General features: G+C 51.0%; 2 protein-coding genes across 6 annotated transcripts in view; one reads left to right on the forward strand and one right to left on the reverse strand.

Annotated features, from left to right (window-relative positions):
- Positions 1-27028, reverse strand: part of Tg (thyroglobulin) — a 219261-nt gene that overhangs the window by 52106 nt on the left and 140127 nt on the right. The gene's annotated exons all lie outside the window — the stretch shown is intronic.
- The window catches only part of Sla (Src like adaptor), a 76014-nt gene that overhangs the window by 43135 nt on the left and 5851 nt on the right, over positions 1-27028 (forward strand). For 3 of the 4 annotated variants that reach the window (XM_087187466.1, XM_087187473.1, XM_087187462.1), the window contains 5 exons: positions 1597-1864; positions 13987-14084; positions 23244-23343; positions 24147-24233; positions 25922-26025. In XM_087187466.1, the coding sequence (XP_087043592.1) occupies positions 14024-14084; positions 23244-23343; positions 24147-24233; positions 25922-26025 (352 nt within the window). In that variant the 5' untranslated portion in view covers positions 1597-1864; positions 13987-14023. Of the gene's footprint in view, positions 1-1596; positions 1865-13967; positions 14085-23243; positions 23344-24146; positions 24234-25921; positions 26026-27028 lie in introns of those variants that run through there. The other variant, XM_021251822.2, reaches the window with a different exon arrangement.

Here is a 27028-nt window from a genome sequence, read left to right on the forward strand (position 1 = left end):
CTGCAGGACTTGGTGTCTTCTCTTCCCCACTTGGGCAAGCTGCCCCCTCAGGCCCTTGCAACATTTCCTCTGCACATTCCCAGCATGCTCTGCACAGACTGGGTGTTTTCACAAGCCATCTGCTGTGTCTATCTAGTACACAGTGCCTTCTAAATATAGATGTGGCCCTGGTGTTTTTCATTCATCTTTGCAAATTCCACTGGGTGAGGTTTTCAAATGACTATCCGGGGTGGCTGTCACCGGGTGAGGCCATGGGTCACAGGCCCTAGACTCTGCCCTGGTTCTGAGCTGAGGCCACAAACCAGACGCTGGACTCTGATGCCCTGCCCACTTTGTGAAGTGGGAGGCCTGGGCGGGTCTGGCCAGGCTGCTTATTGCTGACACTGGCCTTCAAGTCCCTGGGTATAATTCCCAGGACATTCTGGAGCTGACATCTCTGAGGCCTCTGCTTCTTCTACCAACCTGCCCAGAGCCCCATATTCTGGGGTCTTCCTGCTTGACACTCACACACTGTGCAGCATGGGTCTGGATGTTCTCAACCTCACCTCCTCCTGAGTCTGTGTGGGTGGAGCTCACTCTTCTTCCACTGATTGTTGTCTCTCACCAGTCTCATCCCTGCTAGTTAAGTAAACAAAACATATACCATTTTCTGAGTGAAAAAAACCAAACAAAACTCACACTGGTTCTATAGATGTGTGATATACGCTTATATTTTGTGATACATAAATGTAGATTCTAATTTCAAATCCATCATAAGTTGAAAGAGTAGAACAATGCACACTTCTTTACCCTTCACATAGATTCAGAATATTAAGCTGGCCTTACTTGCGTGCAAGATCTCTCATTGTCTTTCTACATCGTGATCGTGTGTGTGTGTGTGTGTGTGTGTGTGTGTGTTTACCACTGAGAGCGGTAGCCATCGTGACACTCAGCTCCAATAGGTCACCTAGAGCCTCCTCCCACATGGCTACAGCATCATCATCAACCCCAGGGAATGAGCTTCCACACAGTATCACCCACTATGAAGAAAGCTTCCCTGTTCCCTGCACGCCCCGTGAGTTCTTTCTCATTCCCTCCCTTCACTCAGGGTCTGGGCAAGTTTCCCTCCTTGTACGGAGTTGCCTGTCTCTTTCATCCTGACCTGGGAGAGCTGGCTCCTTCCCACAAACTTTCTGGTTTCTTCTGCTAGTGACACACAAGGAGAGGTGCCCAGGAAGGGGACCGACTGTCAGCCCCATCCACACAGGTCCTTGTTGCTCACTGCTCCAAGTCTCTGGTGACTGGAAACTAGTTTCCATGGAATTAGAACTGGGCCTCACACCTCAGCTCCGGGGTCCATTTGGCAATGATGCAAGAAAGTGTAGAAACTGAGAAACTCACAGAGGAGAAGCTGCAGCTAGCTAAGTCACAGGCTCCATGGGCCCGCGGGCTTCTGGGATGCACACGAGCAAATTCGCAGCCCCATCTGCCTTTTAATTAGAGAAAAGAAAAAAGAGCAAGTTTCTGAAAGCCCTGGCCATTTAGAATCGAGCTGCCTATACTCTCAAGTGCTTTGTCAAAAAATTAATAACTCCTCTCTCTTCACTGTCCTTGCAGAGAGAAGTCTGCTCAGAGTGGCTGGTGGAAACAGGAACCAGGCCTCTGCCAGCCAAACGCCTTCCCCGTTTCTAGCAGAGGAAGTGTGTGGCGGTTTAGCAACTGCGGGCTTCGTGATAGCATGGGCTTCTCCTCCACGCCCTCCCGAGCTCTGGCCGCCTGCTCACTCAGGAGCAGCAGCAGCTGATGGAGAGGAGGTGACCCAGGCCTGGAGGCCACTCCGCAGCCGGCTCCCAGGGGAGGCCATGCCCAGCCCCAGCGTTTGAAGGTATCTTGGGTTTGGTCGGGGGAGAGACTCAGGATCCTCATGATGCACATCCGGTAGAGACTGACTTTGGGGAGCTGGGGAAGAGCTCCCAAGAACAAGCAGGGCTGCGTCTTAGGTAAAGCCCACCCCGTGCTGTGCCCAGCAGCCCGCAGCTGCTCAGTGGGCGCTGGAGGCATAAGTCTAAGGAAAGGAGGGCTGGAGGGCAAGGGTGAGTGAGACACACTCCTACCAGGGGGCAGTGTCTCCCTCCAGAGCAGCCCGGCACACAGCAGGCTCTGTGCAGGTGACAGCTAGGACTTGCCATCCGACTTCCTAGCTGTGTGTGACCTCAGGCAGGTCATGTAACCCATGCCAGGCTTTTATTTGCTCTTCTTTAAAATGGCAGTATTGGTACCTAGTTCACCCAGATATTGGGCAGATTAAATGAATTAAGGTATACCAAGTGTCTGGCACAGTTTCTGACACACAGCAGGTGCTCAGTAGGAGCTGTCGGCCTGGAGCTGTCTTAAGCTCTAAAGGTACACAGAGCCCAGGCAGACTGAGCAATTGCAATAGTGTGCATGGTGTGTCATAGTGTGGACCTTCTTGGGGGAAGCTGGCATATAGAACTGACAATGATCAAAGGTGATCTGTGTATGGGGGTGAGGGGCTACAGGAAAAGCCAACATGTGTTGTCTGTACATCTGAGATCATAGACTGTTTCAACTGGAGGAATTTCCTAAGGAATGTGGCATGCTGCACATTCTCTTAGGTGCCTACACATGCAGAGAGCCTGGTCAGCGAAGGACTTGAGCTTTGGCCTCAGAATGCCCTGAGGGGACTGTGCATGGGAGGTGATCGATGGTGTCTACCATCCCAAGGGATGGGGAGGCATGGCCGGAAACAGTAATACTGAAGGACTGCAATTGTTTGCTTTTGACAAGTGAGGAATAGCACTCAGAGGGGTTAAGCGACTTGCCCAAGTCACCCAGCTGTAGGGAGGTGGAGGTGATGAGGTGCTTAGGGGCTGAGGTGGGGAAGGTAGAGCCTCAGCAAGCCTGAGGGCTGGGGACAGAGTCCTGCATCTACAGCAGTGGTCTTGCACAGAAACACATCCCGCAGTCTGCAAATCATCATTAGAAAGTTTGCCATGAGACGCTGAGTCGCCAATCTATTAATCTGGGATGTGATCCTTTTAACATGGGGCTGGGGGTGGGGGATCTCAGATGAGAGTTCTGGAAATTCTGTTACAAGAGATGCTCTCCAGTCAGAGGAAGGCTCTTCAGAAGTGATCCCCAGGCCCTGAAAAGCACAGCAATATAACCAGTGGGACAGACAGACTGTGGTGCATTCACACCCCTGCAGTGTCCACAGCTCAAGCAGGCAGCAAGAAGCACAGTGAGAAGCCGGTGCTGCAGTCAGCTACAGCTGGATCAGCATTCGCTGGATCAGCCACCAAGGCCTGTGTGACCCCGGTCAAATCACTCCACTTCTCTAGATGCCAGCTTCTTCCTCATAAAAAGAAGCCCAGCTTCCTCATGTGTTTGTAACATGTTTAAATTATATGTGACGTGTAGGAGATGCTAAGTACTAAATAATGGCTGTTAATACCATTTCTGAACCTGACAGTTAAAATACATTTGAGTCCCTGGTGTCCCCAGGCTGAAGACTGTTAGCGCGTGCAGCAAACTGCAAAACCAATGAGCTGGGGACTCCTCCATTTTTCCCAAGATATAGTTCTGCTTGTTCCTCCATCTGATAAAAATGAAACAGACATGGGTGGGTTTGGATTGCAGCAAACAGAAACCATTTTCCTAATCCAGAAACACTCCCCGCTCTGAGCTTCAGAGTGGCGACATGCCCACAGGAGATCATGCCTTTCTTAAAGACAGAAATTATTCATTCCAGCACACTCTAGTCAGTGCTCTGCACTCATAGATGCTGCTGGGTTTTAATTTCTCATTTCACATTCAACAAGAATTTACTTCCCCAGCTCTGAGTATAGAATTTTAAATTCTCATTAAAGATCTCCAGTATGTCAGACCAAACCACTGGTTCTAGCTAGCAATCTGAGGGAGAAGTTAGTACTTTTATCTATGTATCTGCCAGTCCTTCCATCCAGCCATCCACCCACCCACCCATCCATCCATCCACCCACCCACTCAACCATCCATCCATCCATCCATCCATCCATCCATCCACCCATCGACCCATCCACCCATCCATCCATCCATCCACCCAGCCATCCATCCATCCATCCACCCACCCATCCATCCACCCAGCCATCCACCCAGCCATCCACCCACCCATCCACCCACCCATCCATCCATCCATCCATCCATCCATCCATCCATCCATCTAACCACTCATCCACCCACCGACCCATTTGTCCACTCATCTATCCATTTCTGCAATAAGTATGCATTAAGTCCACACCACGTGACTGACTTCCTCCCTCTTTCCACCTCCCCAAGGTTCCAAAAGAATTGAGTACACCATGTCCAAACCACTTCCTCCCCTCTGAGCTCCACTAAGGAGGAGGGGAGCACACTTGATTACAGTAACTTCAGCTTTAGCCAGAAACAGAGGTGTCAAGAGTTCAGTGGCTCACATTTTTTTGTCAAATGGCCTTGCAAAATTCCATTTCCCTTGAAACGACACAGGCAGGTTGGCACTGCAGCTGGAAGGCTTGCTGTGAGTGGAGCTGGGGAGTGACTGAAGCTAGGGATATCTGAAGAGCCTCTGGGGAAAGTGAGAATTGTCCTTGGCTGATCTTTGGGGTCACAGTGACCAACCTGAATGGGTCAGTTGCCTTGAAAGCAGAGTACCTCCTGTTTGCACTAGGCCAGGAGCTTACTGTACAATGCCTTCAGTCAGTCTACCTATTAACTGAGCACCCATTATGTACCAGGCTCTTTGAGACCATAGCTTTTTCTGAGCAGTCAACGTGGAGCCTGTCCTCAGAAACTTAGCCTGCAGGATGGGTGGCAAATACACAAAGGCCATCGTGGCAAGTACCCTGAAGGAGATGGAGGCTGGGGAGAGAGAACAGGGAGAGAGAGGAGCTGGGAGTCTGTAAATGAACCTTCACACTTACCCTGGGAGGAGAAAGGCTCCTCCCCCCTTTACATCTGGGTCATCGCCCCATGGCTCCCAAGTCACATGAACACTCAGCTTGAACTTGTGTCCTCTGAGCTCATATTCCAAGCGCCCTGAGTGTCCGGTCCTCCTCTTCCCCCACTGCAATCTCTTACCTGATGGTCCAGCTACTCAGCCTGCTACTGGCATAACCCTCCAGCTCACCAAGCAAGGGCACAAAGGAGAGGCTTGGCTTTACAAAATCCCCATCTTTCTATGCCTGAGGACATGGGAAAAATGAGCCAGTTCTGGAGCAAAACAGCCTGGATTCAAATCCTGCCCCCAGTGCCTACCAGCCAGGTAGCAGGTGCCCGGGACAGGGTGCACAATGCTCTGGCCTCAGCTTCCCCAGGTGTGCATAAAGCCCGTGTGAGATGAGGCATGCTGTGCTGAGCCGTGGAAGCCAAGGGAGCGCAGACTCAACTCCTCAGTGCCTGTCACCTCCTGCTCCTCTCCTGTGGCCCTGGACTGTGCCTGTGAGAGCCAGCACCACCCTCCATGTGCACAGAGAGCCCTCCCTCTGGCCCTCCCACTCTTCATGGAGATGCAAACTGGCACCCCCAGAAGGAAGTGCTTGCTTGCCCACCACCTGGAAGAAGTGAGTGGGCCACTGTGGGCGCTAAGAATGTAAAGTGTGGAAAGTAAAATTGGGGGAAAATTAGGTAGGAAATGGGCTCATTCTTCGTCACAGCATTTGCAGTCACCCATTCAAAGGGTTTTACAGCAAGAAATTGACGATCTCAGGGCTCAGGGCAGGAGTGCAGAGCAGGCCCTGGTCCAGGGAGAAGGGTTCCCGGCAAGCTGAGCGAGGGTGTCGGTGGACATCAGCTGGGGCAGGCCAGGCCCCAGGCCTCTGTACTTTCTCCTCCGGGGTCCTGAGGACCCCAGCTCTTACCGTATCTGTTCTCAGAAGTGAAGTGCCATTATGCTGGGGTGAATATAATGGAGGAAATAGGGTTAGGACTGAAAAGAGCCAAGCTCTGAAAGTTGATTCCATCTCTAAGCTAGCTGTGGGACCCTGAGCGAATAACTTAACCTGTCTGATACTCAGGGTCCTCATCTGTACAACGGATGGGCTCTTTGGGTCATCAAATGAGTCAGGCTAGTTTTGACATCTAATTTTGGCCTACTTAGTGGCTGCCCACTGAGATGAGGGCCTCTTTTCCTTTAAAAGCAAGTGAGGATGTTTGCAGGTAGCTGTTCCACATAAGAATCATCTGTAAGAGAAAGATTCATCACAGAGTCTGTCAGGCTGTGGAGCCTGGAGCCGTTGTGTGCTAGCTCCTAAGGCCCGCTCAGTACATCTCTTCCTAACTGCACACTGGAAACTGAAGATCAGCCCCAGCAGGAGTATTTACACCACAGAAATTGGCAAATGCTGCCAACTGGAGATTCCCCTCAGAACACGGACAGTTAGACATTTCCCAGCACCTCACTAGCCCACTGTCTCCAAGCACACTGCGGCTGCAGTTTCCTCTCTTCTGATTTCTATCCCTGAGAAGGAAGGAGGGAATAGCAAGCTGAAGAACGAGCAACCCAGGGCTCCCCCCAGCAGCCTGGGAGAAACTTCTGAGATCTCTTTAGACAGCTGACACTCACATCCTGTTAGACCCATAGCCTGAGAGGCCAGACATGGCTTAGTTATCTGCTCTGTGACAGGTGACCCATGGGAGAAGGGCCAAGCCAGGGCTTCTCATCGGCATACGTTGCATTAGGCAGATTTCCAATTTCCATCTTGCTGGATAAGTCTATGAGTAACGCTAATGACCTACGTAGCATATGAATAAAAAACAACACTAAACATTGCTGGGAAGGGTGATATCATGAAGGAATCACACACAGCCTCTCTAGTCCCTGGGCTGGATTTATTGATGCCCATCAGGCCCACACGGGTGTTCCCGGCGGCCTCCTCTCCCTCATCCCCTGATGACGCCACACTTGCTCAGCACTCACATTTGAACTGAAAACTACTCCACGGTCACTGTTTCCCCTTCTGCATAAATCTGGTAGCACAATAACTTCTCATTGCCATTGCTGTTTCGTCGGCAGCTCAAGGGTGCACGTGTACTCAGGACCTGGCCCCATCCTTAACACAATTTTGGCCGGAAACATTCTTCCAAATCCAACAGGGTGACAGGTGGGGTGGCCCCACCTGGAGGCTGGGCCTCTGTGCGTGGAAGGCTGATTGAGACGGAATGATGCTTGCAGTTTCTTTTCGGTGGAGTGTGCAGCTGGCTCAGGGACAGCCCTTGCTGTCCCCTCTGTGCCCTAGCATTCCTCGAAATGCACATCCCTTTGCTGTGACACGGCAGGCTCCTAGAGACACCTGTGCCAGCAGGGCACTGGATCATGGAGATTACAATATGCTCAGCCTCAGCATCAGCACCTCCTCTTGTTAACCTTCCTTGTAAAGACCTAGCAAGGCAGATACGGCTATATCCAATGGGAAAAAGTGATAGAAAGAAAGCTAGGCGACTTAACAAAGGTGACATTAAAATGTGCCTCAGCATTGGCTGGCCCCAGATCTGGCATCTTTCTATAACATCTTAAAGTGACCATGAAATGTGTCACAGGACACATCCAGCCTAAGCTAGTGTCAGGGCAAAGCCCAGCCTCCTTGAGAGCCCACAGGCCTATGAAATTTCCTCCTGGGCATCCAAGGGTAAAAGAGGCCTGAAAAATCTCATGCACATGTGGACTGGGCCTGGTAGGCAGGCCAACAAAGGGGCAGTGGGTCTCAGTCGTGGACAGACAGCTTCCTGTATGACCTTGAGCAGATTGCTTGCCCTCCTTGAGCTTTTGCTTTGTAATAAATAGAAGAGAACTCAACTGCTGGTGTTCGGTGGGCACTGTATGGTATCACAGCCTGTAAAGGGGAATGCAGGGGAGAGGTACTGAACAGCGGCCCCCAGCCTGCAACTTATTTTTATTTATTTTGTGAATTGAACTTCTGGGACAAATGTCTTTAAAACATAGTCTGAATCAACAAGTTTGAAATACCTTGGATGGGAGGATCCCAAGCTCTCTTTTCAGGGGCTTTTCTGAGCCTCTGCTTTTGAGCCAGACATGGGGAGAAGGCTGGAGTGAGGCCTCCCTTGCCAACTAGCCATCGGCTCTCTGCAGGCCTGGCCCTTGCCCTGTGCTCAGAGGCAGGATGGGGCACACAGGCCCGGGGCCGCACCTGCCCACCAGGAGCTGGGAGCAAAGTGGGTCAAGGGGCGGGAGAGCAGGCGGCTCTCAGCACCTGCTTGAGAGATGCACCTGCTGAGCAAGGTCAGGATGTGGTGGGGTGCCCCGGAAATCCTGCCTGGCCCTCAGCGAGGGGAGCAACTGTGCCAAGCCCCTCTGCCAGCTCTCGTTTTCCCTGAGGCAGAGAGTCAGCCCCAGGCGGCTCTGAACAAGCCCTGAGCCAAATGTGGAGTCACAGGCACCAGTTGTGGTGGCGTGGGAGAGGTCGAGGCAAAACAGCCATGAGCAATAGTCCCGCCCAGGGCTTTTCATATCTTATTTGGGGACCCTGAGACAACAGAAGGGAATGGGCTTATTTAAGCTTGCACAGTGAATTGGGGCCACCCTACCCCCTACAAACACCATCTAACGTTCGTGAACTTTTAGCTACCACTTACCAGATAAACGTCTGCTTTAGATATGATTTGCAGTTTAATCCTTGGACAACCCTGTGGGGCATGTATCTGTTCCACATTGATCGATTTGAGAGCTGAGGCTCAGAGAAGTGAAGGAATTTGCCTAAGGACGCACAGTCAGGACATGAGGAATTGAACTCTGAACTAGGCCTGCCTGTCTTGAGGACTCTGATTCAGGGCTCCTCCTGCTTCCAGAACTTCTGAACATAAAGCAACTCGTGAGTAGGAATAACATTTGGACATTTTGGAAATTAAGGAGATGCTGATCAATTCACCTGTAAGATCACTCACTACCCAGAGAGATACAGACAGAGAGAGAGAGACAGAGAGAGAGAGAGAGAGAGAGAGAGAGAGAGAGAGAGAGAGAGAGAGAGAGAGAGAGCAGCCCTTGGAAGCATTTTGGAAAATTTCATTCACTATTTTTCTACATAGACTATATGCACATGCAGGATTTTCATGAAATTGGCATGCTATAAGTTAGTATTTCTTTCTTTTTTTTGTTTAGTCCTAGAGCATGAACAGTTCTTTAAAATAATCCTAGGAAGGGATGAAGTGTTCCGTGCATGTCTCTCCTCACCCCGCCCATCACTGGGAGCCTCTCCTGTCCCTCTGCTTCCCTAACTGGATCCCCAGACCTGAGCTCCCATTCACTGCCACGTGACATCCAAGAGGCATTCAGGGCTTCTGTTTCCCTTGTATTGAAGTCACCCCCAAAGTTGATGACTCCCAAAGTTTGCTCTGCTGGCCTTTAGAAACCACTTTTCTGCTATCTTCTCAGAAGGAACAGGGAGGCAGGAAGACAGACAGCATGGCTCAGAGGTTCAGAGCACAAGTCATGGGGTCAGGCAGGCCTGCTCTGAGCCCCAGCTTTCCCTCTTACTAGTCTTACAAGCTTGAACAAGTTACTCACTGACCCTAAGGGGAGCTGTGGGAGCATCCAGGACATGATGGCTGTGCAAGGCGTACCTGAGCCTGGCACAGTGATGGCTGGCCTGGCAGTTCTTCTGGGCATCGCTGCTGCTACTAGAGGTGACATGTGGACACTGAGGTTCCTGTGGCACTGTGGCTCTATGCCTCAAAAGAAAGTCATATGTGTGGGCTTATCACTGTCACTCTGTGGAAGAAATTTCTAAGGCCAAGGGGAAGCACCACGTGGCAGGTTTCCATGTGCATTCCAACTGCTGCCCAGGGTTCGGATCCCTGGTTACTTGCAGAGTCTATCGTGCATTCCCTGGCTGAGTTCCTTGAGCTGTCTCTGGCACACTATGAAGGGCACAGGCTCCCTTCCTTCTCAACAGCCAGACTGGGTCAAAGGTGGATGAGGGACAAGGTACATAGATCACCCTGGGATGGCCCAGGAGTGAAAGGCTCAGGATGTATAAGGTGGCGCAGAGCACACAACAAAAGGACCCAGGCTCTGGGCAGACAGAAACCTGGTTAGTGAGGGGCTGCCAGCCAGCCTGTCTAGGCTCCTAATGCAGCTCCCCACCTATGGGCGGCCCGTCCTCACCTTGAGCCCACTCCAATGTGACCAGCCCTGCACTGAGCAGTGTCCACCCTCAGGACAGACACAGCAGTCCCAGGCACAGGTCCTGGGGGTGAAGCCAGGAGACATAGGGTTCCCAGCTCCAGGACCACGGTCAGGCGAGGGCAATCCTGATCCCCAAGCCACGGTGACAGGAAGAATTTCTGCAACAGAGCTGCAGGGAGACTCGGGGCTGAAGGTGGCCCTGGTGCATGTCACCTGTCTTCTCTCAATCTTAATGAATACAAAGGCAGAATTTGGATTCCGTCCAATGGGACGTCATAAAAATTATGATGGTTCCTTCCTCTTCATAATTTTCAATAAGCCATGAAGTCTTGATTGCCAGAATGAAGTGGAGTTAAAGGCTCCCCCTCTGGAGACCACCTTTCCCACTCATCTCATTTCTCGGGAAAGGAAACTGAGGCCCAAGGTCACCCCCAGCAGGCAGCGTTGCTCCAAAGACTGGAGGGAAAATAATGTGCTTAGCATGACAGTCCTTTGACCTGGAAACTGAGAAGTCACGCCACAAAGGCGAAGGAGAAAGAAGCCAAGAATTATGAAGCCTTTGTTAATTAACTCATTTCTCATTTGCCCTTTCCATATTGTTCCTAGAAGCAATTATGTCGCTCGTCCCCTCTCTCCCACCTCTAGTCACTGCATAAAACTGTCACAGATTAAATCAAATCGTTCAGTCACTTCATTAGGGAGACTCCAGCTTTCATTCTCAGGGGTATTTTCCTTCTTCTCAAATAAAAGCTCTTTTCTGATGAGTTAACTCCTTCCTGGGGCTCCGGGAGACCAGTGAGCAGCTGCCAAGGGCCCATGGAGGGACTTGGGGGGCGCATAGCACAAGTGCAGCCCTCTCTCCCAGAGGAATGTCGCGAGTCTCGGGTCCCAGGCCCAAGGACTGCCTTCGCTCTGGTCTCAGAACCTCAGGTATTTGTCTCTTATCAGACAGACCATCTGAAAAATGTAAGTTTAAACTCCCATTTTTGTCTTCACATATGGGATTCCAGGAACTACCCCAAAATAGCACAAGAAGCTTGAGACAAACTGTTAAGTTACGGAGAAGAGTCTGGTGAATGCCACAGGCTTTCCCAGCTGTTCCAGCACAGTTGTGGTATGAGGGGGCGGGAATAGACGGGACGTTACGGCCAGAGCTTGCTGCTGGCAAGTGGCTTGGGGAGGGAGAGAATGGAGTGGTGGGGGGAGGCCGGCCAGCTGGAAGGAGGGGCTGCTGGGGTCTTATGCACAGTCACTAGCCCCATTTAAAGACACTTGGTGCCAAGGGGCAGAGTAAAAGGACAGAAAGACGCTGTTGAGGGAATCCAGACAGACCACGCTTGGGGCACGGAATACCTGGCAGAGCCGGTGGTGGGCAGGGACTACTGTGCTTGGTGTCAGGGTTGTCTACATTCTGAGTGCTTTCTCTAGGAGTTCCAAGGCCTCAGTGATAACAGACAGGGAGGCAGGCTGTGGGATTGGGAGGCAGCAGAAAAGGATGGGGCAGCAGTGGCTCTGCTCTGTATGGCTGTGTGTGCCATACCCGTGCTCTGTGCAGAGCTGGACCTCGCAGAGCTGAGAAGGCTAAGTGTTGTCAGGGGGCTGTGTGTGTTTCCTCCCTGAAGATGTCCACGTTGGGGCCCTGAGGCTGGTAGGCCTACATGGTCCTGCCCCTCTCATAGTGGGGGTTCAGAGCAGGGCTGGGCAGAGAGTGTACACTAGGGAATATGGGGCTCAGTCACCCACCTATAGTTTGCCGGGCCAGGAGTTAGAGACAAGGTAGGTGCATCCACCTCCTCTGGGAGAAAGGACAATGCTGAACAACCTATGCAGACTGAGGGAAGGGGCTGCTAGGTCATGGGGCACTGTGAAGGACTGGGAAAACCTAGATTAGCAGGTAGCCCGTCCTAACCAGTTCCTGAGATCCACAGGGCCCAGACAAGATGAGGTCCCTACTTCACTTTAGACAGGAAGCTCTTCTGGCCTTGCTTTCATGGTGCATAGCAAGTGTTTAATTTTTACAGGTCTTGTGATTATCTTGAGAATACTATGCTGTATTAGTTTCAGTTTTAAGTGATAAGTTGTTCATGTAAATATTTAGAGCATATGAACTTTAAAAGAAAACCCCTCAACCTGAGTGACCTTGTTTCTTAATATGCTAAGAGTCCCACTTCACACCACTTGTTCTCCAAAACTAGGCAGGGCGCCAACCTTCCTCCACCTCATCTTGAAGGCCTCACTGTCCCACATAGCATAGACCATTTAGATCCTATGCAGTTGGCTCTACTTGCAATTTTTCAACTTAACGCTGCCATCAGGGCCATATACACTGAGTAGAAACTATATAGTAAGTTTTAAATTCTGACCTTTTCCCAGGTTGGCGATATTGGTATGATCCTTTTTCTTTCTCATCAGCCACATGGTGGTAAGGGAGACAACCCTCCCCCTACACTGTACTGTGTCACTAACCTGTGATGTTCTGCAGGTTAGATGTGGGTAGTCAGTGCATTTGGACTAGCAGTATTTTCAGCAAGCAATGGACTTATCAGGGGATGGCCCCGGAAGGGCGAGGAGCACCTGAACATAGAGCAAGGCGGCCGGATCCCCCGCTGGGTGGGAGTGGCCCGGCTGACTCAGGACCCTTCCAAACTCATGAAGCTTTGACCCCAGGTGCAGACACAGAACAGATGGGGCACGTTTCTCGTTGACTTGGACACAGGCTGGGGAACCTGCCCATGTCCTCTCTGGTCCCACAGGCAGCATACAGCTCTGTCTGTGGATGGGCCCCTCTTCTGTGTTTCGAGCATCCTGTGAGGATGCAGCTTCCCTAAGACTCCTTTCTGCAATCATCTATGTCGCTTTCAAAATGCTTGTGTGAGGGCCCAGAATCTGGGTGTTCATCACTAAGGACAGCTGGGGAATAAGTTGGAAGTGGCTGTGACTGGCACACTTATGCCAGGCCACGGTCTAAATTCTGTGTGTCCTTTATCTCGTCAATTTTGTAGGCACAAACCAAAGGTGTTCTGTTAGGCTCCAGAACAGGTGGGACAAGGTGTACAACTTAAGGCTTGAGGTTCAACGGCTCGAAAGTGCACTGCCGGGATTCTAACTGGGGTGGGCCCCAGGAGGAAAAAGTGTTAGGTGAGCAAGCAGGAGACTAAATATCAGCAGTTCAAGTCCCAGCCCCGCTTCCCCTGCTGTGTGACTCTGGCCAAGTCACTTAGCCTCTCTGAGACTCAGCTGTCTTCCCTGAAAACTGAGCTTAGGGATGCACGGTCTCTGCGGTGATGGAAAGTCACACAGGAGTGAATACTAGAGTGTCATCAGGAAGCTGTCTTTCCCATCGCTTTGTGAAAGCGTGTTGGAAAATTCAAACAGAGAAGAAAACACAGGGCCAGGACCCCCTCCACATCCCTTTGGGCTATTATGTCACATCGCTCCCAAGTTTGTGTGCCCTGATTTCGCACAGCGAGGAAGCTGATGGCTGGGGTTTCTGGGCTCAGACTCTTTGGGGCCAACTGAAACGCTGCTCAGCTTCTCACACGAATGCAGCCTGCCGTCCTCGGCCCCGGTGCAGAAGAATGGAAACTTCTACCACCAACAGCATTTGCTAGCAACTTCCCTCTCTGTGGTTTTTCTCTGTCATTCCCTTGATAAAAGAACTCGAACTGAGCAAATGTAACCAACACAAATCACATCTTGATATGAAAACAGCCGCCTTTCAAGAAGCAGGCTGCCTGGGAAAGGATGCGCGATGCACTCTGAACTGGGTCACTCTCCCCCTCAAGTGCCCAGGGTGCAGCTGACTTTCCGTGTGTACCCTTGTACCTTAGGCTTCAAGCAACTCCGGCAGCCCCAGGGGAGAGAGACATGGGCAACAGCATGAAATCCACCCCTGCACCCCCGGAGAGGCCGCTGCCCAGCACGGATGGTAAGTCTGACTTCTCCTTTGGCAAGATGTTCAACTCTGTCCTATGTGCATGCTGATCAGTTTGCTAACTGGAATTCATTAGACTCCACTTTCTTTGTGGTTCGAATATTTAGTAATTGAAAATTTTTAAAACCTGTGTGGTTGGCAGCGATGTTAAGTTGTGGGCATTTTGAGCCAGATCTCTGAGATTGGTTGGTTTAGTCCCTTCATTTCACAGGTGTGGAAACTGAGTTCCCTCTGCCCCAAAGGTAGTTTGTGTCATTAGCAAGTCACAGAGGCAGACCTCCAACCCAGGACCTTCTGAGTCTGAAAGCCAGAGCCCAGCTGATCTTACCCTGCCCACCTGTGATGCAGTATTATCGTCCACACAGGCACCTCTCAGTGCCACCCTCCTGAGCTGGACTGTCCCTACCATGCTCCCCAGAGAAGAAAGAGGTCCTTGTGTTCCACTGGTATGATGGCAAGGTGCCAAACATTCTGGAGTGGGGTACTGGGCTAACCAGTGGTAGCAAGACACCCCCAATGTACAAAGAACTGGTTAGCAAGTGGCCAGAAAAGGGGAGGGAAAATCAGCAAGCAGAGCCAAAGACTGAAAGTCAAATCCCCTGTGTTCTGAGTCAGCCATTCTGGATGCTGTGCTGGTTGTTTCTGACATCCTTACCTTTGTTCGTGAAGATTCCAAGTCCAGGTAGTGTGTGTGTGTGTGTAGTGGTATCTGTGTGGGTCCTCTGGGGGGCTGGAAAGGGACATCGTGGAGGCCAGGGGAATTCCTAAGGAAACTCAGGGCATTTCTGGCTCCCTCCTTACATCACAGCATCTGGGGGCTGGTGTCCATCTCGCAGCAGAGGTGACCAATGCCCAGTCCTCTCTTCCCCGGTGGCACTGCACTGGCAGTCACTAGCACAGATGGTTGCTCTGTCAACATGAGCGTGGCTCCCGCCTGCCTCTAGCTACTGCTCCATCCTCGGCTTCTCTGCTCCCTTTACCAAGCAGCCTCCTCCCTCTGCCCAAGTGGACCAGCACAGCTGCTGAAACAGTGCAGTCCCTCGGCCTTCAGGTGCCCACGTGAGACGGCTGACAGAGCCTCCCCACGTCCCTACAAATCAGACTCAGGCGCTCCTAGTGGCCCAGAAATTCCCCTCTCTAAGCCAGAGAGAAACACAAAGAACATCCCCAGGTCCAGGAGACAGACCCTGGGATAAAGTGGACCAGAGTGTGGTCCTCAGGCTGCCATCTCCCAGGCAGAGCTCACCAACTGGGCTGGGCTCCAGCCCTCCCCAGACTGGCCCAGGCCCTGGCCTCCTCCTGGTCCTGACTGCCACTAGAAAACTGCCGCAGTGCCTGGAGCCCAGGCCAGCTCCGGGGCACCCAGCCGAACCTGTCGCGAGTTGTCGCCTCTCACCCCAGAGCAGAGGGCCAGCACGCTTGAGCAAACCCCATGAAAACATCGGCCTCTGAGGACTTGCTCATTTGCCTTTATTTTTTTAATGCAAATTGTCCTGAAGTAAGTTTTTCTCTTTCCGTGATGTGGGTGGGAGGTCACCTCTAAAAAAGAAGTTGAGGGGTCTCCCCCCACTCCGCCCCCTGGGTAAGAGAATTCCCCAGGTCATACCGTTTGTAATCCAGGTAACCACATCAAGCATTGCTGGGTTGCTTTTTCACCCTTACCCCTGAAAAGTTTCCTTTATCATCAGTCCTGACTTCGTTCCTCTTTCCTCTTGCACCTAGCAGCTCAGGGAGGAGAAGTTGGTGGGATGCATGCTGCATTAATTAGTTCCTGTCTACGTGAGCCAGAGGGTCAGGTCTCTCATGGAAGGAGCTCCTACACAGCTATGCTAGTTCAGCTCCTCCTGCCTTCCAGGAGGCAGCACCTGGCTTGCTGGTTGCCTTAGACGAGAGCACAGCCAGACTTCCTGTGACAGTAACCTGAGAGACAAAAGGGAGAAGGCTCCAAAGCCCCTGGCCCTAACAGGCAGCTGCAGGAGGGTGACCTCAAGGCCACAGCTTGGATTTCAGATAAATGAATTTCCTGAGCTTCGGGGGAATCTTTCTCCCCCAAACCAGGGCCATGAGTGCCTTGGAATATGGCTTTGACCATGTGTTTTCTCCCAAATCAAGCTTTCCTCATTATACTAGCTCCAGAGACTAATGTCACAAAAGGCACAGAAATAGCAGGACTCGATGGAAATAGGGCAGCTTTCAGAGGCAAAGGACCTCCACTGACTTGGCGATGTTCCTCCCTCGGAAGCTGTGTGACCTTAGGGATGTTCAGCCTCCCCTGGGGACTTGGTGGGAAGCAGAGTTGGAAACATTCCCTTCCTCACCACAGCTCACTGGCAAATGAAGGTGGGACTTTCAAAACCACACTTTGGGAGGTCTGGCAGCACTGGGGTGTGTCTACATGGCCATCCCGCAAAATGGGTAAAGGTAGAATTAGCCAGTCCGTGGCTTGTCTCCGAGTTATGCCAAGGAGTGAGTCCTCTGTACAGCCCTATATTGTCTCCTCGCTCCTCCTCAGTGCCTGTCCAGGCAGCACACAGCTGCAGGGCACTCCCAGCATAGGGGGAAACAGCATAGTTCCACCTTACAAAGACAGTCAGTCACGGCTGTGACCCTCCCCCTGTCCTTCCCTGCCTTCTGACCACTCTGACCTACAGTGAGGCTTCACCACCAGCACTGGCCGAGCAAACCAAGCAGCATTCAGACCCCTTTCCACCATGCCAGCATGGAAATCACATCCCTGGTGCATTGACATGGCTACCTGCCCATGGAAAAAGGGGGTGGGCAGGGCCTGGGAGGAAGAGGACAGAGAAATCTCCAGATCTAGCTTGGTTCGGCCCTGAGCCCACATCAGAATTCCCTGGGAAGCAGTGAGCAAGCAGATCTCCCCACCCTAGACCTGCCCGCCAGATCTGTGAAGGTGCACAGCAGCAGCAAGATGCATTTGTACTGATCCCTGGCAAACCCTAAGCCCCTACAGCTGGGGACCACGGACCAGCTCCTAGTCCTGCCTCTGTACAAATGCACAGCAAGAGGAGAAGTGGGTTTCTCCCCACTTGTCTGCTGATTCTCAGTTGTGAAGTGGGAATGGGTGCAGAGTGACCCAGTGCTCATGTGCCAAATAGTTCCAAATGCTTCCCACGCATGAATTGACACATCACACCTGCAATTATGCATCACATACAAATTACATGGTATATGTGAATTTACACATATAAATTCTTAATTCTCACAAGGGCCCATGATGTTAACACATTTATCTGAATTTGCTGCGGAGAAGACTGAGGCACAGAAGGTTAAATGACTTCCTGAACCCATCTGGCTGGGAAGGGGACAGCAGGGAGGCAAAGCCAGGGGGCCTGATCCTAGCATCCCTCTTCACCATTGCATCAGGTCAGATAGGGCCAGCTCTCCAGAGGCCTGAGTGCCCTGACGAGGACAGCTCTCTGGGGTGAGGAAAGTGTTCCCGGTCACAAGGCTCAATGACAGACTCCTGTGCCCAGTGAAGGGTCCCATAGACGGGAACCTGCATCAGATCCTAGGCGAGAGTCTGCTTTCTTATTTGCGTCCTGCCCACTGTGGCCAGATCAGGCATGGGGTCCATGATCATTCAGCTTTTATGTCATTTTTACATTTAGGGTCTATCAGAATAACGTAAGTGGCTGATTAAATCCATGATTTCATGTTCTTAGAACAAGATGACAGGTTTTAAAAGTTAAGTGATGTTAAGAGAGACGTTATTAGAGGCCACTAGCAGTGTAGGCAGCACTGGACTCCAGTGGCAAAGGAGAGCCAGTGGCCAGGACATAGCCCACATGTTTGGCCAGGAGGTGGCCCTGGTTTGACTCCTGGCGTGTGGCTGCTTAGCTGGGAGGCCTCAGGCCAGTCTCCAGATCCTGCTGGGCCTCTCCCCTGATGCCACTCAAGGTGACCACTGCCTACCAGTGCCACGGAGAGGGCTTTGAGGGCAGCATGCAGCCCAGGCAGGCCACCCAGAAATGGTGCCGTGCTGGTCCTGCTGCTGCCACCTGTGAAGATGGTGGGAAAGAGAAAGAGGGGCTGAAGGCAACTGAAGTCTGGGGAGCCCTGGGTGCCCAGACAGCACCCACTGTGGACTCTGCAGCCCATAGGTCATCTCCTCCTGCTGCTCTATGCCAGCTCCCTGGGCCCACGGGCCCTGAGAGGATGGAAACTGCTGCTAATGCTTTTGGGGTTGGTTCTGGTCCAGTCTGCCCACCAAAACATGGAGAAACCAGAGCGTGGGCAGAAGAGTGTTCTGGACAAGTGTGTTTCATCTTACATATTAGCAAGAGTCTCATGGTGACAGCGGAGCCCGGTAGACTGTGCCCTGGCCAGCTGCCAGGTGCCATCAGATTGTTTTCTTGTGTATGTGTGCAGTTTCCTGAGAAAATTACTGAGAGTCAGGCTGCTGTGACCCCACTGAGTCCATGAGCTTGGGCCCGACACTGGAGCACTGGAGCCACCAGCTGCCCGGGATGCAGGTCCAACTCTGAAGTCTCACTGGGAGTTGGCCCTGGTCTTAATCTGCTAAGGGTCAAGTGTGGGTGAGGCAGAGCCTGGAAACTAAGTGCCAGGAGAGTCTTGTGCACAGCGGAGCTGTCGCCAGCCAGCAGGGGCTCTCAGCCCCAACTGCCCGGGGGCTGTGGCTCACGCCCATAATCCCAGCACTCTGGGAGGGTGAAGCAGGAGGACTGCAAGCTCCAGCCCAGCCTGGGCCAGTCAGTGACTTAGCAAGAACTTGTTTTAAAACAAAAAAAGTAATAAAAAAAAAAGGCTGGGGGATATAGCTTAGTGTGAAGCTCCTGGGTTCCAAACCCAGTACTATGAAAAAAAAAATTATTATAGGAAAGAAACACAGATATAGCAGAGATGGCTGCTCCACAGACAAAGCAGTGGCTACTCTACCCCACAGTCAGAGTCACACAGAATAAAAGATACATCTTATATTTGTGGCGTCCCTCCCTGGTTTCCAGGGCACCCTGCTTTCTTACCCCAGGAGGGCATCACTTGCTCCATTGATTAACATTTGCCTCCCCTCTCCCTCTTATCCCTCATACCTGCTCCTTTTCTATCAGGTGGCTACTTTAAAGTCCATTAGCTCCCTCACATACCCACCTGGACTCTAGATCCAGACCGCCCATGTTCTAAGCCGTCTTCTGCAGCTTGTTTGCTATTTGGCTTTGAGCAAATGACTTAACCACTTCAATGTCCTGTTTGCTCCCTGCCTCAAAGAGACCCCAGCTTTGAAATTCTCATGCTCTGCCTGGTGCTAAAATCCCCATGGTTGGTTCTTCACTCTCCAAGTCAGAGTCTTTGTGCTGCAGGATGGGCCAGAGTGTTGAAGATATAAATGTCTCAGTGTGCTGCACGATTATAAACGGGAGCTACTGAGGGCATTTTCAGCAATGGGAAAGAAACAGGAAGGATACTCCAAAGAATAATCAGGTGCAAATGAGCCTGCTTTTTAAAAAAACTATATTATATTTGTGCCCAGCAAGCTCTGCCCAGGGCCCCTTCTTTTTTTCCAACCCAGTTCCTATTTTATACTTCTGTACAATCTGTTCACCTGACTCATTCCCCTGTTGAGCTATCAGCAAATATTTAGTATTTTGAATTTCATCTTCTGTTCTCAGCCTGGAATTTGTGTTTAGATGGTAAGAAGGAGATAAGATATATTCAAATCCACAATACTAGATAGTTTCAAACTTTAGAACTATTGGTTGAAACTGGTCTTGGCGTGGGATGGTCGCCCTGCCCCACATGACAATGACACTGCCTGTCACTTACAGGGACAGACTCTGTATCTCACGATGATGCATTATGAATCCTTACCCCATCAGGTGAGGCAGAGTTTGATATTTCTCATTTTCATTTGTGAAGAAACCGGGCCCAGATTAGTTCACACTCGATCTGTCCCCAAATCGCAGAGCTATTAAGTGGTGGAGGTAGATTGAACCCAGATCCAGTTGATTTCAAAGCCCATTCCCTTTCCATAGATCTCTGCCCAATGCTCCCTCTGGATTTCTTTCATGCATGGCACATACGTCTTTACTTAATTTGTTTCTTGTCTTAAATCTGCAATAATCGCACTTATGTTCTCAGCGCCTCTCTCTCCTCATAACGCCTTTATCCACTCTGACTCCAGAGCTCAGCTCTCCACAGAGCCAAGGGGCCGCAGGAGTACGGGATAACATGGTGCAACTTGAAAAGTAAAGTGCCATTTCCTACCTTGCATCTATTTCACCGTAGGGAGCAAAGCTCAGAGGAGACACGGGAGGGGTCCCAGGAGAGCAGTGTGCTTAGGATGGTACCTGTCCCTACAGATGTACCTGCTAGTGACTTGTTCTTCTAACCCTGACTGGGGACGTAGGTGAAATCCCCTTCAAAGGACCATGCGCTCACCATCAGCCCCTTAAACAAAAGCAGAATGAGAAGTTGCCTCGCTGCAGTTTATGTGGTTTAGACACAAAAGCCTCGCTATTATGGAAATTCCACAGGAAACTTCTCTGTTACTGTCATCTAAGACTCTCTAATCCATCAACCCCTTTTCCTTCATTGGAACAATTATTTTTATAATGATTTTGCTTTCGTTTCTGTTTCTCGCTGTTACTTTTTTTAACACTGCAAAAGATGATTGCTCTCTCTCTTGAACCAGACATCAAACCGCACATCAGGATCTGTGTAAAAGCTGCATTCTGGTCACAGACAACAGTACACACTGTAGCTCATTTCAACCCTTATTTTTCAAAGACAGCTCTGAGGGGCTGCTTACCCTGCTGCCTGCCACACATGGGTCCCTTCTGCCTGCACTGCTTTAACAACAAGCAACATAAAGGCCTTTCCTGAGGGTGCAGCCAGAGCATTTAGAAGACAGGCTCCGTCCTGGGCTCAGGACACAAGACATGGAAGCCACAGGTACCCTGCAGCCCTGCTGAAACTCACAGCTGAGAGTCACATGAATGAGCAAATGCAGCCTGGAGCCATTGCTTCAAAGGAAAATCCCAGGGGCTGAGAGTGAATATAGGAGAGCAAGTGAGCTCAGCGCCCCTGGGGAGGCCCATGTTGATGAAGCCAGGGAGGAGAGAGGACTAAGCCAGAGCAGAGGGTCCAGGCAGAGGGAAGAGCCTACGCAGAGGCCCTGAGGACCCCAGGAGCCTGCGAGTCTCAGAGAGGCCTGCCATGCTTAGCAGAAGCAGCTGAGTTAGGCAATAGTCCTTTCATATTCAAGGCCAGTAGAGCAAAAAGAATGAATCTCCCTTATGAAGGCCTTTCCAATGGGTCATTCTCCAAACTGGGACACCAGGTGTATCTACCGCCATCCCTTTGCTTGTGAGCAGCCCGCCTGCCATCAGGGTGGGCATACCAGGAAGTTAAGTCCATCACGAGGGTAGGCCCCTCACTGGCTCAGCACCCGGCTAAGGCCTGCCCCTTGTCTTGAAATTTCATACCCTTTTTTTCCTTCAAATTTGCATAAAGTTCATGCCCCACCAAAACAGGATCCGCCCAGTTAGAACTCGGGACTTGTGGCTTCACATCCAATACAACTGTAGCGCTGTCTGCTGGGGTGGGGTCCGGACTACACAGAGGGAGAACTGTTTTGAATTCAGCAAAGCAGGATGGGAGGGAGGGTCCCTCGCATTCTCAGGCCAGTTTATAGTAGGAGAAGCCAGAGGACTGGCAGGGTCATCCTTCCACGCCTGAGAAACTTGTTTCTCAGTAGTCCTGCTCTGGTTCCTCCCCAAGTCTCAGGAGGACCCTAAACATCACTTTCGGTTTCCAGCTCACACACAGGAACTCTTGCTTTTACAAAGTTCATTGTCTCCAACTCAGTCTCCCCTCGTGAGGAGCACACTGGTGTGCACTGTTCTACCACGATAACTTGTTTCCAGTTCACTTATCAATTGCTAACCAAACCTTTTACTAAAAGTCCCACTCATCTTTCTTACTCATCCAGTGTCTAATCTCTTTTTTTTTTTTTTTGACTTGGCCTTTCCAAGAAACTTCACGGCTAGAAATGCAGGATATGGGTATAAGAGGCAGGGGCTCGGGTCTCAGAAAAGGGGCTCTGCATTGCAGAAAGTGGCCTGTTGGGGCATCCAGCCTGATGCCTCTGTGCTGGGATTTGTCCAGAACTTCCTAGCCCAAGAGATGGGAAGACCTACTTCTACGATTGTGGGTACAAATGTTGGGCTCCTGGTCCATGCTCAGCAACTAATTTCCAAGTGAATAAGTACGTTACCCAGAAAAATGAGTTCAGACACTGAGACAGCCAGTGGACTGATAATCATCACAGCAAACAATCACAGTACTTGCTGCTGTGTAAGACCTATCATTTCCCCCCAGAAGGTATTCTGATATTACTGTCTAATGCATACAAATGATGGTCCATCACTAAGGATTCAAAATGGATTTTGCTTAATGTCAAAAAGGAAATTCACCACTTTGTCACCGTGTATCTACTGTAGGCTGTGCTCATGTAGACCCGATAGCATTCTTCCCTTTTCAAAATGTCACCCAGATTACTTTCAATAAACCTACAATGAAAAGTACTTTTCTGTCACCACCTCCACCCCCAGCAAAAGTCCCTGTGAAGGAGATGCTAGGCAGGGTACCCCATCCTGTGGAAGGAGGAAGTGCTATGTTCCAGCAGAGCTGGTGCTGGTTGGCCCTAGAGGCTCCTGAGAACTCCGTGAGTCTTCTCCACACACTACAGATCTGGGGACCACAGGCCCAGGACACATCAGGGGAGTCTGATAGCAGCCACTGTTCATGCGCCTCCTCTCGCCTCACTGGAGAAGGACCCAGAATGAGCCCATTTTAAAGACAGGCAGATGAATGCTGGTGGACATAGGCCCGACCCTGTAGCCGGATGGTGTGGGTTCAGTTCACAGGTCCCCATTTCTCAGAGGACAGCATTGAGCATGGGGGCCAGCCAGGTATGAGGACAGAAGTGTGTGGCTTGGCCCTTGGGTCCCTCAGGCTCTTGCTGCCTTCTCCGGGGAGGGCAGTCCTCAGCATGCGCTGCACTGCCCCGAATGTACAGTGTCCCTAGCAGAAGTCTCCACAGCCTTGCAACCCCAGCCCAGGGCTGCCTTTCTGCTCCTCGTGAACCACAACACTCCTCTGCTTGTTTCCCAGGGCTGGAGAGTGATTTCCTGGCTGTGCTGAGTGATTACCCATCTCCTGATATCAGTCCCCCGATATTCCGCCAAGGGGAGAAATTACGCGTGATTTCTGAGTGAGTTAACTTTTAAAAACTTTATGATCCCCAAGACAGGATGAACTCATCATGAGTGTCGTTTGGGTTTAATCATTACATTTTTAGCCACAGTTGCCCAGTTCTTCCCACACCCTGGTCCTACTGCAAGGTGAGAAATTTGGCTCAAACTGTAACCTCCACCCCTTTTTACTACTAGCGCTGTAAAACCTTCAGTGCCTTCCCATGGCCTGCTGGATAAAATTTAAATTCTTTCACTTGCCTGTAAGACCCTATGTGGTCAAAGCTCTGCTTTTTCTATTGGCCCACCTCCCCCGTACATCAGCGGAACAGCACATCTCAGTGCAGCCTGGGAAGGAGAACCCAGCGTCTGAAAAAACTTCCGATGGTGAGCAAATATTGCCTACCGTTCCTGCCACCTCTTCAGTCTGATTCCAAACAGTCCATAGAACAAAGCAGAGGCTCCAAGCCCTTTCCCTTTGGTCCTCATTGATAGGGTCACATGAGACTATCCAGGGTATAAATCAACACTATAAACAATTCTTTTTAAAAGCCTCCAAAAATGAAGCAACAGTTAAAAACATCAGCTTCTGGACCCTGAAAGGCAGCTACTGACGCATTTGGGTACCTTGCCACGGAGAGATGAGAAGATGGGTATCTATGCCTTGAAAAAGAAAGTTTTAGACATTGAGGTCAACATGGCCAATAGCAGATCCTAAAAGAGGAGTGTCCCAAGCCCCCAAGGGCTAGGTCTGTTAGCTCTGCTCATTTGTCCTTCACTTTGCCATTTACCTCTCCCGGTCCTGTCTGTTCTGCCCTAACAGTGAAGGAGGCTGGTGGAAAGCCATTTCTCTCAGCACCGGCAGAGAGAGTTACATCCCTGGAATCTGTGTGGCCAGAGTGTACCACGGGTGAGTGCATTTCTCAGATGGCCGCATTAAGTCATGGTGTCTATGCTGAGGGCTCCTGGTGGCAGAGATTCTAGCACAGTGCAGCAGGAAGGGAGGCACTGGGTGGAGGTGCACTCCCACTTCCATCCCGTCCATGGGGAATGATGGGATGTGGATGAGTCCTTTCTACTCTTTGGAATGGGCTTCCTCAGGGGTGAAATGAAGGAAGCTGGGCCTTTCAGCTTGAACACCATGCTCCTGGTGTCCAATGGTCAAGGCCACTTGATGCTTAAGGACTGTTATTATAGGATGTCGCACACTACAGTGGCTAAAGCCAGTTGGCCTGGGTTCAAATCCTGCCTCTGTCACTCACTGCCCATGTGACAGTGAACAAGCTATTCAACCTTCTATGTGCCATCAGTTTTCTCCTCTTCACTGCCAAGTAGAGAGCAAGATACTATGTAATACATTAATGGAATTGGCATTCCCACATGGCTGTTACTGTCTTCATCTTTGTATAAGGGCTTGAGTGCATAAATGTTTGTCACTCACTCTAAAGTAACTAACATCAAATGCGCTATACAGCACCAAGGGAGTACCTGACATATCTGGCCAAACATGGCACAATCGTGACCTTAACAGTGAAAGTGATTCAGTGATGAGAACACAGTAAACAAGTGGAACCTGGCGCTGGGGCTTGAGTCTTCTCACACCTGCTGCTTCTGGGGCACTCAGCCAGTGCCTCACTGACCTCTACCTGCTGTGCGCCCTGGCCAATGCCACAGGCTGCAATTGGGCAGGGTATTAGTATTCGCTACATATACACAGATTTGAAACTGTGGATGAAAAGCCAGGATCCATTCCCTGAAATACAGCATCTGTTAACAAGCGATTTGCGATTGCTCCCCAGTAGACGCCAGCCACTTGCTAACAAAGTGCTTCCTGCCAAACTCAGAGCTGGCAGACCCTGGTCTGAAAAATGAGTAGCGGCTCTTTCACTCAGAACAGAGATTCTTTTGAGTTCAGCACAGCTCCCTAAGAGCGCTCACAAGTGTCAGGTCCCCTTCCCGAGTGGATCTGCCCTCAGAAAGCAGGGCTTCAGGGGCACAACTGCTTTTTCTTCCTATTAAGTGAGAAAAGCAAGAAGCACTAATTCAGGCATGGCACAGTGATGAGTGTGTTCAAATGTGTCGGACCCGAGAAGGCTGAGGAAATAAAACGAACGGGGAGTGGAGCTTGTTCCGTCGGTGAAATCATGGACCCCCTTCCTCCCCTTCTGTCTTGTGTTCACTGATTCACTCGTAACATCCACCACACACAGCACCCTGGATACCACAGCAAGACAGACGGCGGGGAGACGCTATGCTCGGGCAGCGCAGCTCACATTAGACAAATTGCCACACGGGTACACAAGGCACTAATGCACACACATTACTGAACATGACAGAGCTGCTTCCATTTGGGACTTGAGACACAAGCCAAGAAAGAGGGCTGCTGCATCCTATGTCATTTCCCCCGGCATGTGGCAATTAACAGACACCTGGGAAATGTTATTTAAAGATGGAAAACACAAATGAAGGAATGAATGAACACTGCTCATTAGCAGCTCATGCCACTGGACTGCAGCTTTATATTCTCTGCATGCTAATGGCATCTTGGCTTCCATAGGCTGGCACATGGGCTGCTCACACTGTCTCTCCCCTTCCCAGCTGGCTGTTTGAAGGGCTAGGCAGAGACAAGGCTGAGGAGCTGCTGCAGCTGCCAGACACGAAAGTGGGCTCCTTCATGATCAGAGAGAGCGAGACCAAGAAAGGTGAGCAGCCTGTCTCTCCACATTCGGCCACAGCAGGCTCTGTTCTGCTGACTTGGGACAGGGCTCCGTTTCCTCTCCTGCTCTGTGTACACAAACGGGCCATATGGTCAGCCGCCTGTGACCCTACCTGCCTGGAGGCCAGCATCACACCAAAGGTCTTAGAACAGGGGAATGGGGTTGGCTGGGAGCGGCCCCAGGCCCTAAGCGTGACTGTGGGCAGGTCCTGCTGGTCCTGTTGGAGAATTTCCACCAACCGAGAACAAAACCCAAAGCCAGGGCATGGCATGCTGGGACAGGCCTGTCCCAGATCTGTGGCTTCTTTGACCTGTCTCCTCATCTGTGACATGGAAGGAAAGGCCCTCCCTTATAAGGTTGTGGTGAGATTCAAAGGCAGTGATATTTGTGGGCTCTTGTGGTGCAGGGGCCCCAGTATCAGTCCCCTCTGTGCCTGCTGTGAGACAGCCTAAGGTGAGACCAAGGAGATGTGAGCTCACACACTGCTGCAGTCTTCATCCTCACAGTCGCCTGCGCCACCGGAAACAGAAATAGCGGGGTCTTCTCCATGAGCGAGAGCCCAAAGCATTGTTTCAGCCGTGAATCACTAAGCCATTTCCTCGGTTCCCCTTCCTAGGGCCTGGGGTTGACAGTGGGATGATCCTTAGTGCCATGCCTGGGTCAGTCGCAGGAGCAAAGCACTGCACAGCGAGGACCCTCCCCTACTGAGTACTCATAGCAACAACTACTTAAGTATAGCACCCGTTTTTGAGTTCCCAACCAGCTCCTTGTTCCCTTGCTGTCAAAAAAGAGAAAACAGAGTATTTAAGAGCATTCTTCAGGCACCTACTAAGTGCCAGGGCCACTTGGCATTGGGGCTGTCACCAAAATGAGCCCAGCTTGGCTTTGGGGCAGCAGGGACTTACTTGTGACTTTTGGAGGCCCAGAACAACTTTCTATGAATGGCCTGAATATGCTGGGGGAGCACAAGCTCAGAGCAGAGGATGAA

This window comes from Heterocephalus glaber, unplaced genomic scaffold, assembly GCF_053883595.1.
Source record: "Heterocephalus glaber isolate CG9 unplaced genomic scaffold, H.glaber_assembly_v1.0 deba00000281, whole genome shotgun sequence".
NCBI classification, from domain to species: domain Eukaryota; kingdom Metazoa; phylum Chordata; class Mammalia; order Rodentia; family Bathyergidae; genus Heterocephalus; species Heterocephalus glaber.